This window comes from Pseudorca crassidens, chromosome 21 (assembly GCF_039906515.1).
Source record: "Pseudorca crassidens isolate mPseCra1 chromosome 21, mPseCra1.hap1, whole genome shotgun sequence".
NCBI lineage: Eukaryota > Metazoa > Chordata > Mammalia > Artiodactyla > Delphinidae > Pseudorca > Pseudorca crassidens.
In genome coordinates, this window is record NC_090316.1 from 14,681,505 (window position 1) to 14,699,675 (window position 18,171).

The window sequence follows — 18,171 nt, forward strand, 5'->3', positions numbered from 1 at the left end:
TGGTTTCATCTCCCCCACAGGGAACAGATGTGTGTCCTGCTTCTCTTGCCCATTTCTATTGCGATGTTCTCACAGTCTGAGTAGCTCTTGGGAGACTGGCTGGTAACTCCAGAGACGGGACCCACTATGGAGGAGAATTAGGTAAAAGTACCTAATTCGGAGATATCTGGGTCTCCGTATCTGGTGACCTGACCATTCACCACAGCTCAATGTCTTTCTTTTCCACTAAAGCACACTTTCTGTTAGGCAGCCACCCCCTGTGTACGTAACCATGCCCGGGAAGAATCTGCTTTGTATAGGACAACTATAAAGTCATGACAGGGCCTTTGAAGAAGCTATAAACTCCATCTTGAACATGTCAAGAGAATCAGAGTCAAACGGAGTTTATTTTCCACAGGGTCGAGAGGGCATGATCGTTTGAACTTCTGCCACTATGCTCTCAAACTGTCCTGAAAAGGATGACTGAGAGAGCTGGGCCCTGACAATGTTAGGAAGAGGATGTCTCCACTTCACCCACAGTCAGTTACCCGTTCAAGCAGTATTTACAGCAACACTTTGAAATAGATAATATTACACGGAAAGAAACATAGGACAGAGTGCACATAGTATTCTTTCATTCAAGAATCCTGACGTTAACGTTTTTACCCTGAGGACTCTGAAGGTAAACAGGGGGTCAACTGTTCTGGTAGGGACAAAGGCGTCTCTTGGAATCCTTAACCCACAGATGCCAAATGTGACTTGTGCTGCCAGCAGTTCCTTTTACTGTCTAGTCCTCAAGCCTCTTTCTCTCCTACCTCATTGTTGGGACAGAGACTACAACCATGAGCATCTCCTCTTTCCCCTGGGGTTAAAGGTAATAGCTGAATGACCGCCTTTCACTCCTGCTATCTGCCGAATGACAGCACTCAAATAGCACTCACAATGAAAGCTTAAAAGAAAGCAGATTCTAGGCAATGGTTTTCATTTAAGTGTTTGAGAAGATCTTGAGGTGATATGGGGCAAACCTACAGACAAACTTTTGATGGTCCACATCTGCTTAATGTTGGTCTGTGACATCTAGTCCAATGTCTGTTGCCCCACTGAACACCAGAGGAACCTCAGAATTTTGAGGTTAACTTATTTGAGAAATCAACAATGAGGTTCTGCCTCAACCAGGTACTTCCCTGTACTTGTCCACAACCTTATGGCTGTCACAGCAAGAATTTCAGGGATTAAAGAGACAGCCTAAAGAAATGTAGGGGATAAAACATGCTGTGCCAGTGTAAATGATTTCTAGGGTATGTAGTTTGTCTCTGTAAAACCCAGATTGTGAGCTTAAATCAGCCAGTGTGGCACTGAAGAAAAAAGAAAACTAAACAATAAAACTAACAAAAGAAATCACACTCTATTGCTAGCCATAGTCTATATTTCTACACCAGCCAGTCTAGAAAATATACACAGTTGGTCACATAGTATATTTGATGGAAAAGCAAGGGTGTTTATGTTCAAATTCCTATCAATTACAACTATTAAAAAAAAAAGCTTAGGGCTTCCCTGGTGGCACAGTGGTTGAGAGTCCGCCTGCCGATGCAGGGGACACGGGTTCATGCCCCGGTCCGGGAAGATCCCACATGCCGCGGAGCGGCTGGGCCTGTGAGCCATGGCCGCTGAGCCTGCGCGTCCGGAGCCTGTGCTCCACAACGGGAGAGGCCACAACAGTGAGAGGCCTGCGTACCACCAAAAAAAAAAAAAAAAAAAAAAGCTTAAATCTCTTTTCCTAGTGATGGCCACACATGTGTTCATACAGCTTGAGGAAATCACAAAACCCAGAATTAAACTGGGAAAGGATGTGTCTCTAAATGCTTACTAATTCCACATCCAATGTATCATTAATAGATGACTTAGTACTTTAAAGATAAAAAGGTTACTGGTGTTGAGACCAGAGTTTAGTGGTGGTGTTAGCTCTTCAAGGCAAAGAATAATCATACTAATTACACACTAATTTTCTAATTAATGAAAAGAAGGAAACCAACCTGCTTCTGCACCTAACACGTATTAGGTGCATGCCAGGAAAAATAAGACAGTGGATATATGTGTGTTTGTGTGTTATTCAAGTACTTTCTGAACTCTGAGATACCCTGAATGATTAACACTCTGCAAAGTAAACAGTCTCAGAATTATAAAAACCAACTATTTCTGTGCCTACGTAGAAAAGCATATGAAGAATAAGTCCTACTTGTGAGGTAGGCAGAAAAAGAGAATGTATTTAACACACTCTTCTTTCAGGTTCACCTAAAGTGTGTGTTAGATCATTTGAGCACCCACCTTAACTTTCTGTATGGGCTTTAAGCATCATTCTGCAAAGTTTCCTTTGAGTCTTTATTAGTGGCTGGTGTAGGAGAAAAAAGGAGGGAAGAGGGGAGAACAGTGCTGATATAAACAAACCCTATAACTGAAAAAAGACAGTTGCCTAAACGTTCCAAAATCATTTTGAAAAGACTTCCATTTAAAGATCAGACACAGGGCTTCCCTGGTGGTGCAGTGGTTAAGAATCCACCTGCTAATGCAGGGGACACGGGTTCAAGCCCTGGTCCAGGAAGATCCTACATGCCGTGAAGCAACTAAGCCCATGCGCCACAACTACTGAACCCGCGCGCCTAGAGCCTGTGCTCCGAAACAAGAGAAGCCACTGCAATGAGAAGCCCATGCAATGCCACGAAGAGTAGCCCCTGCTCGCTGCAACGAGAGAAAGCCCAATGCAGCCAAAAAAAGAAGAAAAAAAAAAGATCAGACACAGCCCACAATAGACCCCAAGTATATTTTTACAGCCCTGTTTCTGCTTTCCAGTTTGTCAGCAGTGAACATCCCTCATCCCAATAGGATCCAGAGGACTCTCCCACACTGCGCGTGTATAACCATATTTAGGGTAATCTTAAAGTTAAATACTGAGAGGAGGCGAAACATGTACATCCTAGCTATTGATTTTTAAGCTACACATCAGGATAATGACAAGTCCTTAGAGAGGAAAGGTTTCATTATATTTAAAGATTAAAAGTATTTTTAAAAGTCAATGATGTTATATCCTCAACTTTACTGAGGATAAAAATGAGTGCCAACTTTACCAATAAGTTACTTATTTGGTCCTCAAAGTCACTTATTAACACCATTACAGATAAATCGATCCGTGGGTGGGAAATCTGTTCTCTGATGAATACAGCAAAAATATAGAAATTAAAAGAGGACGGTAGCATTTGCTCCTTAAACTTGTTTTTTAAAAAAAACTCTTGCTTAGACCATCAAATGGCTTGTGAGCTCTTTCCAACCAAGAATTTGGGGCTTAAGCAAGAGTTGGTTGAAAAGAATGTAAACAGTGAAGTCCAAACTTCGGAAGTTCACTGCAAAGTACTTCCTGTGCTGCACGGGGATCCAAAATAAAGCGTCAAAACAGATCTCGCCTCTGAGCAACTTTAATCCGCACTCTTCCTCCACTTTCATGCATCACCTCAAGGCCACTTACTGGTGATCTGACAAGGCAGAGGCTGAATTTCTCCCTCTCTAATAGGCTGCCTAGACAAAAAAACTTTAAAGAATCTCACTGGCTGTTAAATAAATTAGTTTATACGGAATTGAGGTGGGGTTCTTTGGTTTGCAACAGATTCAACTGGAACCGGAAATGGAGAAAGACAAGCATGGTTAGCTTAATAGGATAAAAGGGAGATGAGAGTGTGCTTGTTGGGCTCACAATATTTTGAAGACTTGAGAACATTAAGGACAACACTGTTACTCTGCACTCTGCTTCCCTAAAAAACTCCAAGGAAGGACTGATGAATCTACTTCATTAATCATACTATAATACAAATCGATGTTTAAAAGTACTCTGGAAAAAAAAAAAAGTACTCTGAACCCAGGAGAATTTGGGATTCTACAGAAATTATTTTTAAATCAGTCTGTAGAAAAGGGGACCTAAGGAATTAAAACCAGTTCCTTGTGTAAGTCATCATCACCATCAATTATCAGAATTTTTACCATTTACTGAGTTCTACAGCTTTAAAAATACCTATCTCATTTAATTTGATCCTCTCACCTTTTGTGATAGGTACTGTCAGTCTTAACGGGAGAAAACAACTTTGGATTTGTAAGTGGCAAAATCTGGATTTGAGCCAGGTCAGTCTGACTGACACCTTTATTTATGACACTGCTTTTGACCAGAAAGCCCCTCAGACATGATAAGTGGTTACCAAGAAGACACACTTTCCTTGCCCTCCCCTTAGCTGCAATTTAGAGATTCAGTACTTTTTCACAGGTATACGTTTAATGTTATGCACAAATACAAAAAAAACACCCTAATCAATCAAATACACACCATACTTTTAATATCAGTGAATTAGAATTCATTCTTAGGGTTGTGTTAAGTATGTTTTTAGAATTTGGTGAAAGGCCCCACAGATAAACCAAGAAGACAGTGGAGGCTGGCAAAAATCAACATCTTACCGTGGACTTTTCTAAGACTATATAAAAGACTTTCCGTTTCTCCTTTATTCAGCATTCTAAGATGTGGAAAACAGGCAGATTCTCTTTCATAATGCAGCTGTGTGCTTTTTTCATTGAGGTGTATCTATGACCTGTAACCGTGAACAGTCTTTTTCCACCTTCTATTCAATTTTCCTTTATTTGCACATTACATTGGCCTTCTAAATGAATACCAAAATTCTATGAAAAATTAGTGTAACAATCCCATTTACCGTCGCATCAAAAAAGAAAAAAATACCTAGGAATAAACCTACCTAAGGAGGCAAAAGACCTGTACTCAGAACACTGTAAGATACTGGTGAAAGAAATCAAAGATGACACAAAAAGATGCAGAGATATACCATGTTCTTGGATTGGAAGAATCAATATTGCCAAAATGACCATAGCACCCAAGGCAATCTACAGATTCAATGCAATCCCTACCAAATTACCAATAGCATTTTCCACAAAATTAGAACAAAAAATTTTACAATTTTTATGGAAACACAAAAGACCCTGAATAGCCAAAGCAATCTTAAGACAGAAAAATAGAGCTGGAGCAATCAGGCTCCCTGACTTCAGACTATACTACAAAGCTACAGGAGTCAAAACAGTATGGGACTGGCACAAAAACAGAAATATAGATCAATGGAACAGGATAGAAAGTCCAGAGATCAACCCATTCACCTATGGTCACCTAATCTATGACAAAGAAGGCAAGAATATACAATGCAGAAAAGACAGTCTCTTCAATAAGTGGTGCTGGGAAAACTGGACAGCTACACATAAATGAATGAAATTAGAACATTCTCTGACACCACACACAAAAATAAACTCAAAATGGATTAAAGACCTAAATGTAAGACCAATACTATAAAATTCTTAGAGGAAAACATAGGCAGAACATTCTCTGACATAAACTGCAGCAAGATCTTTTTTGATCCACCTCCTGGAGTAATGAAAATAAAAACAAAAATAAACAAATGGTACCTAATGAAACTTAGAAGCTTTTGCACAGCAAAGGAACCCATAAACAAAAGGAAAAGACAACCCACAGAATGGGAGAAAATATTTGCAAACGAAGCAACCAACAAGGGATTAACCTCCAAAATATACAAAGAACTCATGCAGCTCAATATCAAAAAAACAAACACCCCAATCAAAAAATGAGCAGAAGATCTAAATAGATACTTCTCCAAAGAAGACATACTGATGGCTGAGAGGCACATGAAAAGATGCTCAACATCGCTAAGAGTTAAAGAAATGAAAAACAAAACTACAATGAGGTATCACCTCACACTGGTCAGAATGGCCATCGTCAAAAAAGTCTACAAACAATAAATGCAGGAGAGGGTGTGGAGAAAAGGGAACCCTCCTACACTGTTGGTGGGAATGTACATTAGTACCAGCCACTATGGAGAACAGTATGGAGGTTCCTTAAAAAACTAAAAATAGAGCTACCATATGATCCAGCAATCCCACTCCTGAGCATATATCGGAAGAAAACCATAATTTAAAAAGATACACATACCCCAATGTTCACTGCAGCACTATTTATAATACCCAAGACATGGAGGCAACGTAAGTATCCAGCAACGGAGGAGTGGATAAAGAAGATGCAGTACATATAGACAATGGAATATTACTCAGCCATTAAAAAGAATGAAATAATGCTGTTTGCAACGACATGGATGGAACTAGAGATGGTCATACTGACTGAAGTAAGTCAGACAAAGACAAATATCATATGATATCGCTTATATGTGGAATCTTTAAAAATGGTACAAATGAACCTTTTTACAAAACAGAAATAGTCACAGATGTAGATAACAAAGCTATAGTTACCAGGGGGAGGGGGGAGGGATAAATTGGGAGATTGGGATTGACATGTACACACTATGATATATAAAATAGATAACTAATAAGGACCTACTGTACAGCACAGGAAACTACTCAATACTCTGTAATGGCCTATATGGGAAAAGAATTGAAAAAAGAGTGGATATATGTATATGTATAACTGATTCACTTTGCTTTACTGCAGAAACTAACACAACATTGTAAATCAACTATACTCCAATAAAAATTTAAAAATTATACTATAATGATGTGTGAATTCTAATTTTTATTCCTACTTTTGAAAGTGCAGAAACGCTTTTATACTTTGCCTGTTTTTGCTCCTTTGTTATAAACTTTCTGCTTGAGTGAATTCTTTTCCATCTAAACTTATTTTCATTTCCCATAATACATTTCTATACTCTTTAAGTTCTGTGTATTTATTCATCCATTCACTTTTGAGTGATATCTTGTGTCAGGCAAATAAAGAATAAAATAGATTAAAATGTTTACACTAGGAATTTTCTACCCAACTATTTTCCAGGGAAATTATCTGGATCTTTTAATTTTAAAACATTAATCTTTAGGGACTTCTCTGGTGGTCCAGTGGGTAAGACTCCATGCTCCCAATGCAGGGGGCCCAGGTTCGATCCCCTGCCAGGGAACTAGATCCTGCACGCCACAACTAAAGATCCTGCAAGCCACAACTAAAGAGCCCATGTGCTGCAACGAAGACCCGGTGTAGGTAGGTAGGTAGATAGATAGATAAATAAATAAATAACTTGTCCACTATGGCTAGAAAACAAAAACTTACATCCTTTTATGCAATGTCAGGGTTACTCAAGGTACCCCTTAATTTTTCTCAAATTGTTTTCTGCTGAAATTTATCACTACATTTTTAGAAGCGAAATTCTAGTCTTAAAAATATAGTTCATGGGATGGTGCATTTTCTTGCACCGAGTAATGCGGTGTTGCTGCCAGGTGAGGAGGGCGGAGAGTTCTATGGTGAAGTGAGGGGAGGGATTCATGCAGGCCTTGTTCTGAACTATAAGGTGGGAAGTTGATGCTGGGTACTGCTACTCCCGGACCCCCAGCATGAAAGTTGTGATATCATCCTCGAACCATCAGCTTTGAAATTAAAAAACAATGAAGAATACTCAAGAAACAGTCCGAAGAATTCTTCTAGAACCTTACAAGTACTTACTTCAGTTACCAGGTAAACAAGTGAAAACCAAACTTTCACAGGCGTTTAATCATTGGCTAAAGGTTCCAGAAGACAAGCTACAGATTATCATTGAAGTGACGGAAATGTCGCATAATGCCAGTTTACTCATCGATGATAGTGAAGACAACTCAAAACTCCGACGTGGCTTTCCAGTGGCACACAGCAGCTATGGAATTCCACCTGTCATCAATTCTGCCAATTATGTCTATCTTCTTGGCTTAGAGAAAGTCTTAACCCTTGATCACCCAGATGCAGTAAAGCTTTTTACCCGCCAGCTTTTAGAACTCCATCAGGGACAAGGCCTAGATATCTATTGGAGGGCTGATTACACTTCTCCCACTGAAGAAGAATGTAAAGCAACGGTGCAGCAAAAGACAGGTGGACTATTTGGATTAGCAGTAGGTCTCATGCAGTTGTTCTCTGATTACAAAGAAGATTTAAAGCCACTACTGAATACACTTGGGCTCTTTTTCCAAATCAGGGATGATTATGCTAATCGACACTCCAAAGAATATAGTGAAAACAAAAGCTTTTGTGAAGATCTAACAGAGGGAAAGTTCTCATTCCCTACTATTCATGCTATTTGCTCGAGGCTTGAAAGCACCCAGGTACACAATATCTTGTGCCAGAGAACCGAAAATGTAGATCTTTAAAAATACTGTGTACATTAGCTTTCTCTGAGAACGTAGGTTCTTTTGAATACACTCGGAATACCCTTAAAGAGCTTGAATCTAAAGTCTATAAACAAACTGTTGCATGTGGTGGGAACCCTGAGCTAGTAGCTCTAGTAAAACACTTAAGGAAAATGTTCAAAGAAGAGAATGAATAATATTAAGTCATTCTTGATTAGGCCTGATAGGTTAGTTGACTTTATTTTTTTGTCTTTTAGCCTATTACCTTTTTTAAAATTTGGACCAAGCTGTTAGTCTCCAAAAACTGAGTGATAGTGGTGACGTGAGTGAGGTTGTTTCAATATAGAATCCCTGCGTACAGATAATCATCGTAGTACCAAGGTGAAGGAATCAAAAGGAGCCACATTTAAATGAGTCTAATTTGAATGTTAGAATGCGCTGTGTTGGGACGTTGTGGCCAACTCGGCCATGCGTGTTCTGTTGATTCTGTCAATAAAGAAGACTTCAGCTTTGGCGGGGAGGCGGAGGGGAGAAGTATGTGTACATACATATATATATATATATATGTATATTTCATGGTTTATTTTTATAAATATTAGCCTTTTTAGACAGATTTTATTATTTTTAAGATTCTAGACTAGCCTAATGTTCACTAGAATTGTTTTATTTCTTATCCTATTCCCACGTTTATAATGCATTAGATCTATTTTCCATATCCTAGAAGGATTTACTCTATTTTCCTTGCCTCTTCTTATTTTTACGTACAAAAAAATCCTTGACTACTTGTAGTTCTCTCATTTTAAAAAATGTTTCCATGTAATAAGTACTAAAGTCTACTGAAACAGCAAGGAAAGTTTGCATTTAATTATAAAGAAAGAAATGCTGTATATATGTGTAAGGAAATAAGAATAGAATAATTAACAAATGCCCTGTCAAGATAACCTATTCCACTTTAAGGGGGTTAAGTCCTACCCTCCTCCCCAAGGCTTTAAAATGTTCTACTGCATTCTAATTACACAGCAAGACAAAGGGTTTCAGTTTTGTGGACCAACAGTTCAAATCTGTGTAGATAACCAGAAACATAAAAGCCAATGCTGAAGGGAGGTCCATAGCCGCTTGTCATTATGATGGTTTGATCATTCACTAAGGAGTAGAAGAGTAATTTTACAACAAAGACAGCGACTTAAGGCACCAAAATGTGCTGCACTGCAGAACGATCAGTAACGTACACGGCCTAGGGAGGCAAGAGCTTTGGTTCTAAAACTAGCTTGGCTTCCTTACGGACAGGAATCCTAGCAAATAACTCATTCTTTGCACTTCAGGTACCACGAACGCTAGCTGTATTTTCTACTTTCATTTACAACAGGGGCAAATACCTTCTCAGCATTTCGAAATGCCTGAAGAACCATGGAGTAAGGGCAAAGTCAATACAAGATAGCATTTTATAAAGAGAGTCTAGATAAGTTTAAACAAGTAGATCCTTGAAGAAAGGCCACAATGCAAAGTCTGAGGGCAGTTTCACACAGCCATGTAATATCTGATGAACTATTTTACCTAGGGAAAAGCTGGGCAAACTTGAGATCTCCACATATACTTGTCATTAGAATACAGACCGGTTTACGTGTGAGAACCTGTGCTTCCTCCTGAGAATTTCCTTGGGGAAAGGATGATGCTAGCACTTCCAGCTACTTTTCCTTCTTCAAACTTCCTTAGGATTTCTTTTACCAACATTTTATTTCCTACTTTCCTATGTGAATGCTTAATAGATCTAAATAACCCACTTTTCTTCAGGCAAAGACTCTAATTGGAAATTCAGCAAATTCCTCACGTTCACCTTCATTTGCTCTTTCAGAACCACTTTTAAATTACGTGCCGTACCATCCTTGAGAGATTTTATAACAACCCCAAATTGCAAGAAAGAACAGAGCACAGCACTCCCTCCCCTGCAAAAAAAAAAGGGGCTATTTCAAATTTCTTGGAGGGGGTCTAGGCAGATTAAGCTGCTTGACAAGCCCCACAGTGCACACAGTCGTTGAGAAAAAGAGGAGAGTTCAACAACCCTGCATTATGGCAGCTCTAGACCGACACGGGCATAGTCCCCAACCCAGTGACATTAAATGGCTGCTTTAAAACTGCAAGTCAAGCGTAAGCAGTTATAAACAGATTTAACAGATAAACACTAGATCAGACTCATGATCTCATCTGGCAGCCCTGCATATTTCCCATCCAAAAGTCCCAGCTGGGATCACAGTAATTGGGCCTCTTCAACTACTTTGAGCTAAGAGAAATTTAGGGAGAAATTTTTAAAACTGATAAGAAACATATTGACATGGTGCCTGGTGAACAGGGAGCTGAGACAAGCCATCTGGATGCTTGTGTATGTGAAAAGTTTTGTTTAGTGGAAATAATTCATCTAACCCACAAGCTGTACAAATATTACAATAAAAAGTCCTGACACGCACAAACCGTCGGAAGAACCTGTGCTACAGGAACCAGAGACTGTAGTCCAGACTTCTGTTTCTGTGCGGCCAATACCTGTTCTCGAGTACCCTGGTATTCCTCTGTACCCAAGAGTTTGTACCAGGACTTTATGGCTACATCTTTTCCCTGAGAAAGTATATTCATGGTACGGGTTCACATTTAGAACATTTGCAAGTGTTTTTGCTTGGTGATTTCCCTTTAACACTGTTGGGAGTAACACCCCTAATCTCACAGATGAGAAACCTGGTATAGGAATAATGAATTTATTATAGACAAGTGTTTTAAAACTCAGTTATTTGGAGAGCTCAAGCTATTCAACAAAACAAATTATGCACAAGGCTGAATCACTGTGATATAAATAACTACAGTGTTTACTTCAATGACAGGAATTTATGGAGATGGAGAAAACTATATTTTTCTGATTATGTCGGTTTTTTCAGCGTGTGACACTACCAAGTACCTTTTCAGCCTGCTTTCTTACAAACTACTGAAGATTGTTTTAAAAATTCTTTTTACCTCACACTATTGAATATATCTCCTCAGTAACCTAGAAATAATTTAGCACTATATACCCTCAAGACCTCTTCATTTTCTGCTTCTTAAGACGACTGCCACCTTTTTCTTCCTCAAAACCAAACTGCTTTTTTCGTTTTAATTCAAAGTCTATTCAGACCTTAAGCAAACACCTTTCCTTCCTTCATGCCTGGCATAATGTAGAAGAGAGAATACAAAGCCCAAGTCTTATCTTATTAAACCAATCATCCAAGGGTTGGGTTTTTCCCTCCTTTCTTTTATGAACAGGTAAACTGTTTAAAGGTAACACAACTCTATTACACAGAACTGCCGTCACAGAAAAGAAACGTTACTAATCCCCATTAAAAGAAACAATATTTTAAGTCATATGGGGTTTCAAGAGAAATCAAATCTACTACTGAAATTAGTCAAAAAGTATTTATCAAGAAACCAATTACCACTTCACACCTAGTAGGATTGCTACAATTTAAAACAACAAGTATTAGTGAGCACAGGGAAAACTGGAATTCCCATATATTGCTGGTGGGAATGTAAAATGGTACAGCCAATATGGAAAAGTTTGGAGGCTCCTCAGAAAGCTAAAAACATAAATACCGTATGACTTAGCAATTCCATTCCTAGCTTTATGCCCAAAGGAATTGAAAACCAGGGACTCACGCATATTTGTACACCAGTGTTCACTGAAGCATTATTCTCAACGGCCAAAAGGTGGAAACAACCCAACTGTCCACCAGTAAGACGAACAGATAAACAAAATGTGGAATACCCATACAATGGAATATTATTCAGCCATAAAAAGGAACGACGTTCTGATATCTGCTACAACATGGATTAATCATGAAAACATCATGCTAAGTGGAAGAAGCCAGACACAAAAGGACAAATATTTCAATAGCTAAAATAGGCAAATTAATAGAGAGAGAATATAGATTAGAGGTTACCAGGGGCTAGAGGAAAGGAATAATAGGGAGGTATTGGTTCATGGTTACAAAGTTTCTGTTTGGGATGATGAAAAAATAGAAATAGACAGTGGGGATGGTTGCACAACATGGTAAATGTATTAATGCCACTGAACTGTATATATACTTAAAAACATCATTAAAATGTCAAATGGTTATATATGTTTTATATACTCAAAAATAACAACATACCCCAAATCATTGAATTAAATACCTTAAATGGGTGAGTCATAGCTCAATAAAGCTACTTATAAAAGAACCCAACAGACTTGAGGGTGCCATGATAACTGGAGATCACTAACATCAGTGAGTCTAGACTGAGAGTAAAGCAAATTATTGTGACAGCCTAAGCAATGTTTAGTTGTGAAGGCATCTGTAGTAATGTACCTAGTTTGCATCTGACTTCTTTAGTTCTGATAAACTTATAATAAAGCCTATGATAAAACCTAGGCCAATAACAACTATTTAAAATTAGGGGAGGAGGGCTATCAATCAAAATGGCACATATACTCAACAGGCCACACGTAACCTTTTTAAATGCTTTACATGAGTGAATCTCAAACACCAACGTAAGACAAAGCCTGTCATGGACGTGTACACAAGCAGGCCTGCAAGATATCACGTGTTAACCACAGTCTTTCTTACTTACGAAAACACGATTTCAGCTACACAACAATGGCACCACTGGGGTTTTCACAGTTGGCAGGAAGAGCCAGAGATGGCTTATTCCCACCTCTGCTCAGGGTCCTTACTGCCAGGCCTGCCTTGCTCCCTGTGTGTGTTTCTTCTTAAAATTTCCACAAATCAAATTTTTACTAAACCAGACTATAACTGTCAATATCACTGTAGTTGATTTACATTCCAAAATTATAAACAAATCCTAAAAATAATCTGATAGTTTGGATTATCAGCTCCCCCTTCCATTAGCATGGAAAATGGAAAACTGCTGGTATAGAAATTATAACTGTGTGTGAAGGGTAAGGGATAGGTTAGATGTTTTGCTGTCGGGTTAAAGAATGGATGGGGTTTCTAGTCATATGGATTAATGGGACCACAGATAACCTGAAGGGAAGTCTGGGTTTGGGTTATTTTTAGCTTAATTTGAGAGTTTTTGCTATAAAACCAAAATATACTGTATTTACTTTAGAAGATTTAACGAACACCCTGATAAAAGTTCAGTGTTACCACTTAATTCAATCTGAGCGTGTTTTTCCATAAAATTATCAAACGGACTAAAGCATACTCCAAAAATGGAAGCAAATAAATGGATTTTAAAATCATTTGAAGTCATTTTGGGAAAAGACTTAATACTAATAACTGAACCAGACAGGAACCAAGACAGGGAAACAATAAGAAGAGAAGCTCTAAACATGGACAAGTGGTTTATAACACTGTGAACTACTCTATATAGAGGAACTTACTGGACTGAGGCTTACGTTTCTCAACAGTGGAACAAAACAAACATTACAACATGGAACTTTCCCCCAAAGGAATGTGAGGAAAAGCTTTTAAGAGAAGCTGGACGAATGACACGAGGAAAAAATTTTGTAATGGCTATGAGCATCGGATGTTTTTAATTCACCAGGTTAGAAAAAATGATCGTGAAAAGAGCATGTTGGGTCACAGAGATGTGTCGGTTTCATAATTAAATACATTATCCTGAATGGGCCCATTTTCTCTGCAGAGAGAAGAAACCCTGCTCCACGGTCATGTACCAAACTTTACTGTGGGCATTTGTCCTAGACAATGTGATTTAAATAGTCTGTCACTGCAGCAACATTCCATGGAACAAGCAAACAGCAAAAAGTTACATAAAGTAGACAGAACTAAGACACAGGAGGCTTCCTTCTAGTTGTAGCTCTAAACCTGTACTTTCTGACTGAGCCATCCATCCTCTCTGGTCTCAGTTCTCTTAACTGAAACAGGGCAGTTTCTAAGGTACAAAAACCTCTAATACTTTTATATAAAAGTTAAAAATATCGAGAAAGAGATGACCCAGGACCTTAATAGATGCTCTAAACTCCCAAGCCAACCTCTGAGCAGAAGAAAGCTCAGGTATAATACGCCACAGGTAAATCTTAAGAGTTACTCTTCTTAGGTCCACAAAATAGAACAGAACGAGACCTGTTTCCCTTGGAGTTCTTCCCACGTTATTAATATATGAGCAACAAACACTGAGCCTAAAACCAGACCTTAGGACAAGAGAGCATGATGATCTGGGGCCAGCTGGCACAGGAATGGGCTTAAACACCTCTATCACAATGTTACTGCATGTCTCAATACCGGTTGTGTGTAACGATACAACCCTCAGTACTAAGAAAAAGTGAAATGATGTTAGCTACACTCTGCCTAGTAAGGCAAGGGAAACACAGTTTGACTATGACCATTTAAACATCTAAAAAATAAACTTCTGTTAAAAAAGATCAAACTATAAACAACCCACCGTAAAAACCTATTGTTTTTCAGACAGTGGGTCAGTGACATGTTTCTACCCAGAGCAGAGACAATGCAGGGCAATGGAAAGCCCATTCTGTGAACAAGCTTCAGCTGCTGTTATTTCCTTTATAAGAACAAGAAAAAGAAGCTGGTGAAAACTTCAATTTGGAAGGACCCAGAATATTTCTGCATTTAGAAAGATGCCTCCTGGGGGGGAATGCAAATTGGTGCAGCCACTATGAAAAACAGTATGGAGGTTCCTCAAAAAAACTAAAAATAGAGCTACCATATGACCCAGCAATCCCACTCCTGGGCATATATCTGGACAAAACGATAATTCAAAAAGATACACGTACCCCCATGTTCATAGAAGCGCTATTCATAATAGTCAAGACATGGAAACAACCTAAATGTCCACTGACAGATGAATGGATAAAGAAGATGTGACACACATATACAATGGAATAGTACTCAGCTATAAAAAAGAATGAAATAATGCCATTTGCAGCAACATGGGTGGACCTAGAGAATATCATACTAAGTAAGCCAGACAGAGAAAGACAAATATCATATGATATTGCTTATAAGCAGAACCTAAAAAAAAATGAACCTACTTACAAAATGCTTACAGACCAAATACAGGTATCTCTATTCAATTATAGTTGACTATCTTTTATTATACCACAATGCAGACCGTCTTCTGGGAAAGCAGTATATGCAAGTTTTTAATCAATCAGAATAAAGACTACAACCTGTAAATCTGTTTGTTTTTTTAAGCCACATCCCTTAAACAAAAACCTCGTGTGTTAAGGAAAGCCAAGATTTTCATCTATTCTTGACTTAGGCTTAGCCACTGAGAGTACAATGATGGCCAAACTAAACTGTACATTACCATGGGACGTGACTGGGCTGAATACAGACCCACATCATCAGGTATTTTGAGCATTACAGTCGAAGCTACAGAAGAGCAAAGTGTGACTTAACAGTTTGCACATCTAACCACAATTTTAGGAAAAATCTCTTTAGAGGGCTAATTAATTAATCCCTTGCTGTTAGATCGAGCAGTCCTACTCCTTCCATTGGATTTCCTGTCCAAAGAGGTTCTATTACTTCCTACCACCTCATAAGGAAGCCCCCAAAGATTAACATCATTAGTACTTACATTCAAAGCATTCTTTGCAGCTTCTGCTTCTGAGCGACTGTCAAAACTGACAAAACCTACGGGCTAAGGAAAGAAAAAGAAATATGAAGTAAACAATATCTGGGGATGTCTATTTTTCTGGGTCAAAGGTGATATCAAACTCAAGAGCTAAGATACAGAAATCACCACAGGCAATGGGTAGAAACAAGAAAGCCAGTCCAGAAGAATCATGACTCAGTGGCTTAGCCAAATTTCTAACATGAATCAAAGGGATTGTGAGGGTGGTTCTTCAAGGGCACAGCTGGAGATTTAGAGAATCATAAAAAAAAATCTAGAAGGGGCTGGAAGGTGAGCAGCAGTGAACAAGGGAACAGAGGAAAACTTGGGTGGAAAGGCTCTACTTTCCTAAATTGAATTCACTGTACCTCAGTTTCTTCATCTTTTAAAATGGAAAGAGAACCGAATCACCTTTTGGTACACTGTAAGTGCAAGGAATATAATGACACAATGATAAAAGCCCTGTATTCTCACTGCATGATCAAAATTATATCATGAACATTTTAATCTCAAATCCCAAGGGATGCCTTTAAAAAGCTGTGTGTTTAATTAGGTGTATAAACCATACTGTTCCAACTAAAGAGAGGGGTCACAACTCCTTTGGACTCAGTATCTTTCAGTCCAGAAGGATGGTTGCAACATAGCTTATTCTCTGATGAACCAGAGAATACCTTATTGAGAGATGAAAAGTGACCCAGAGGGAGGATGCTGGTTGCTCAGCATTTAAAAAAAAAAAGCACATATAGCTACAAATTTTCAAGACACTTGCAGAAACTATCAGGGTCATTGGTTACTACCTCCATTCTGTACCTTTTATGCTCCATTCTAGACCTGAGACTCTGCCTGCGGTTATTAAGGGTTTAAGAGACAGGCTGATTCTTCGTCATCCAATTCCCATACCGATTGTGAATGAAAAGTTTGCCTGTTTAACTTTACAAAAAAACAAAAACAAACAAAAAAAACACCCAGGAAAAAATTGGCGTAATAATCAATAATTTCTTTTGAATATACAGATCAATCCCAATATAACTATGCTGGATGCATTGTATTTACCTTCCTTGAGGACAGACTCAGACACTCTAGCTGGAGGCTGTGGAATTAGGAATCACTTTCCTGTGCTAATTCCTAAGCAATCTCACCCTTAATTTTAGAGCAACAACAACAACAAAATAAAATCTTAATGGAAATAAAAAAAGAACGTCGAGCCCTAGTAACATTCCTGAAGAAAGCCAATCCGAACTTACTGTGGAAGTGATCATTTATGTGCAAGTCTGAAATTCTTACCTGCTTAGATGTGAGCTTTATAAGAGAACCCTCGTAGCCCTGAAAATAAAGAACCAAATTTAGACCAGAAATAAAGAGTAGTAGGAGAAAAGAGCAATTGTAATAGCATCCTGCTCAAGTGAAAATGAGTCCCTTATGACTACTGACCAACTCTTCTCACAAATGCCTGTTCATTGGGAAAACAAATTTTATACACACACGCACGCATGACGTATATGCCAATCTTTGCATACTTGGGCCTAAAAGAAATCAAGCCCTGAAATTCATGCACTTATGTTTCTTATCTCTATATATTTTCATGAAATTCAGAAAAGAAACATAAGTGCATGAATTCATGAAAATATATAGGGAAAAGAAACATAAGTGCATGAATGCACTTATGCATAGGAAAATGGTGTCTATGTCAACAGCAGGTCTTTTTCATTTTATAGAACTAGGCGAGGGAAGGGGATAAGTTAGGAAGGTCAGAGTGTGTGATGCCTTGGTCATATATTTGCTATAAAACAATAAAACATTAAGATCGTACTTGGTAGAACTTAATGAGAATTTCAAAACTTCCAGGAAAGGTTAAATAGGCAGCGATGCTAAAATCTGTTGAGTTCTTTTGCTTCTTTATTGCAGCCATCAGTTTTCACAGTGGTGTTCTGATTGGGAGATGTGAAAATTCCCTGTTGGGATTTTACTCCAGCTCAGCCTCAAGGAAGATGGAAACACTCCTTTCACTCCCTCCCTTAAGCCCTCCTGGCTCCCCAGGATAAGGATAACAAAGTCTGTTTATTTCTGAAAATAATCAATGACTGTTAGCTTGCACTGATGGATGACACAGGAGGGGAAAAAACAACACTTGACATGATTGACCACCACACGTATTGGTGCAGAGACAGATTTGCAGACGAGGGTCAGACTCTGGGGACTTTAATTAAAAGAGGGTTAGTAGGAATGTACCAGGGTCCTGACTTCAGCGTTTGGGTTTCTGGGCAGCATGTTGGGATTGATTCATCCTCCTATTTTCCCAGCAGAGAACTATGTTACTAATTAGCTACTGTAAACATTTTACCTCAAAGGCCTTGAGCTCTCCTAGCCAGAGAGGTCGTGATT

General features: G+C 38.6%; 1 protein-coding gene and 1 pseudogene across 5 annotated transcripts in view; one reads left to right on the forward strand and one right to left on the reverse strand.

The window, feature by feature from the left end:
* The window catches only part of RBPMS (RNA binding protein, mRNA processing factor), a 186,668-nt gene that overhangs the window by 87,618 nt on the left and 80,879 nt on the right, over positions 1–18,171 (reverse strand). For all 5 annotated transcript variants that reach the window (XM_067721756.1, XM_067721753.1, XM_067721752.1 and 2 more), the window contains exons 3-4: positions 17,074–17,112; positions 15,754–15,816 (exon numbers count right to left, since the gene is read on the reverse strand). In XM_067721756.1, coding sequence (XP_067577857.1) covers positions 15,754–15,816; positions 17,074–17,112 — 102 coding nt within the window. The remainder of the gene's footprint in view (positions 1–15,753; positions 15,817–17,073; positions 17,113–18,171) is intronic.
* Positions 7,338–8,378, forward strand: LOC137215902 (geranylgeranyl pyrophosphate synthase pseudogene; annotated as a pseudogene).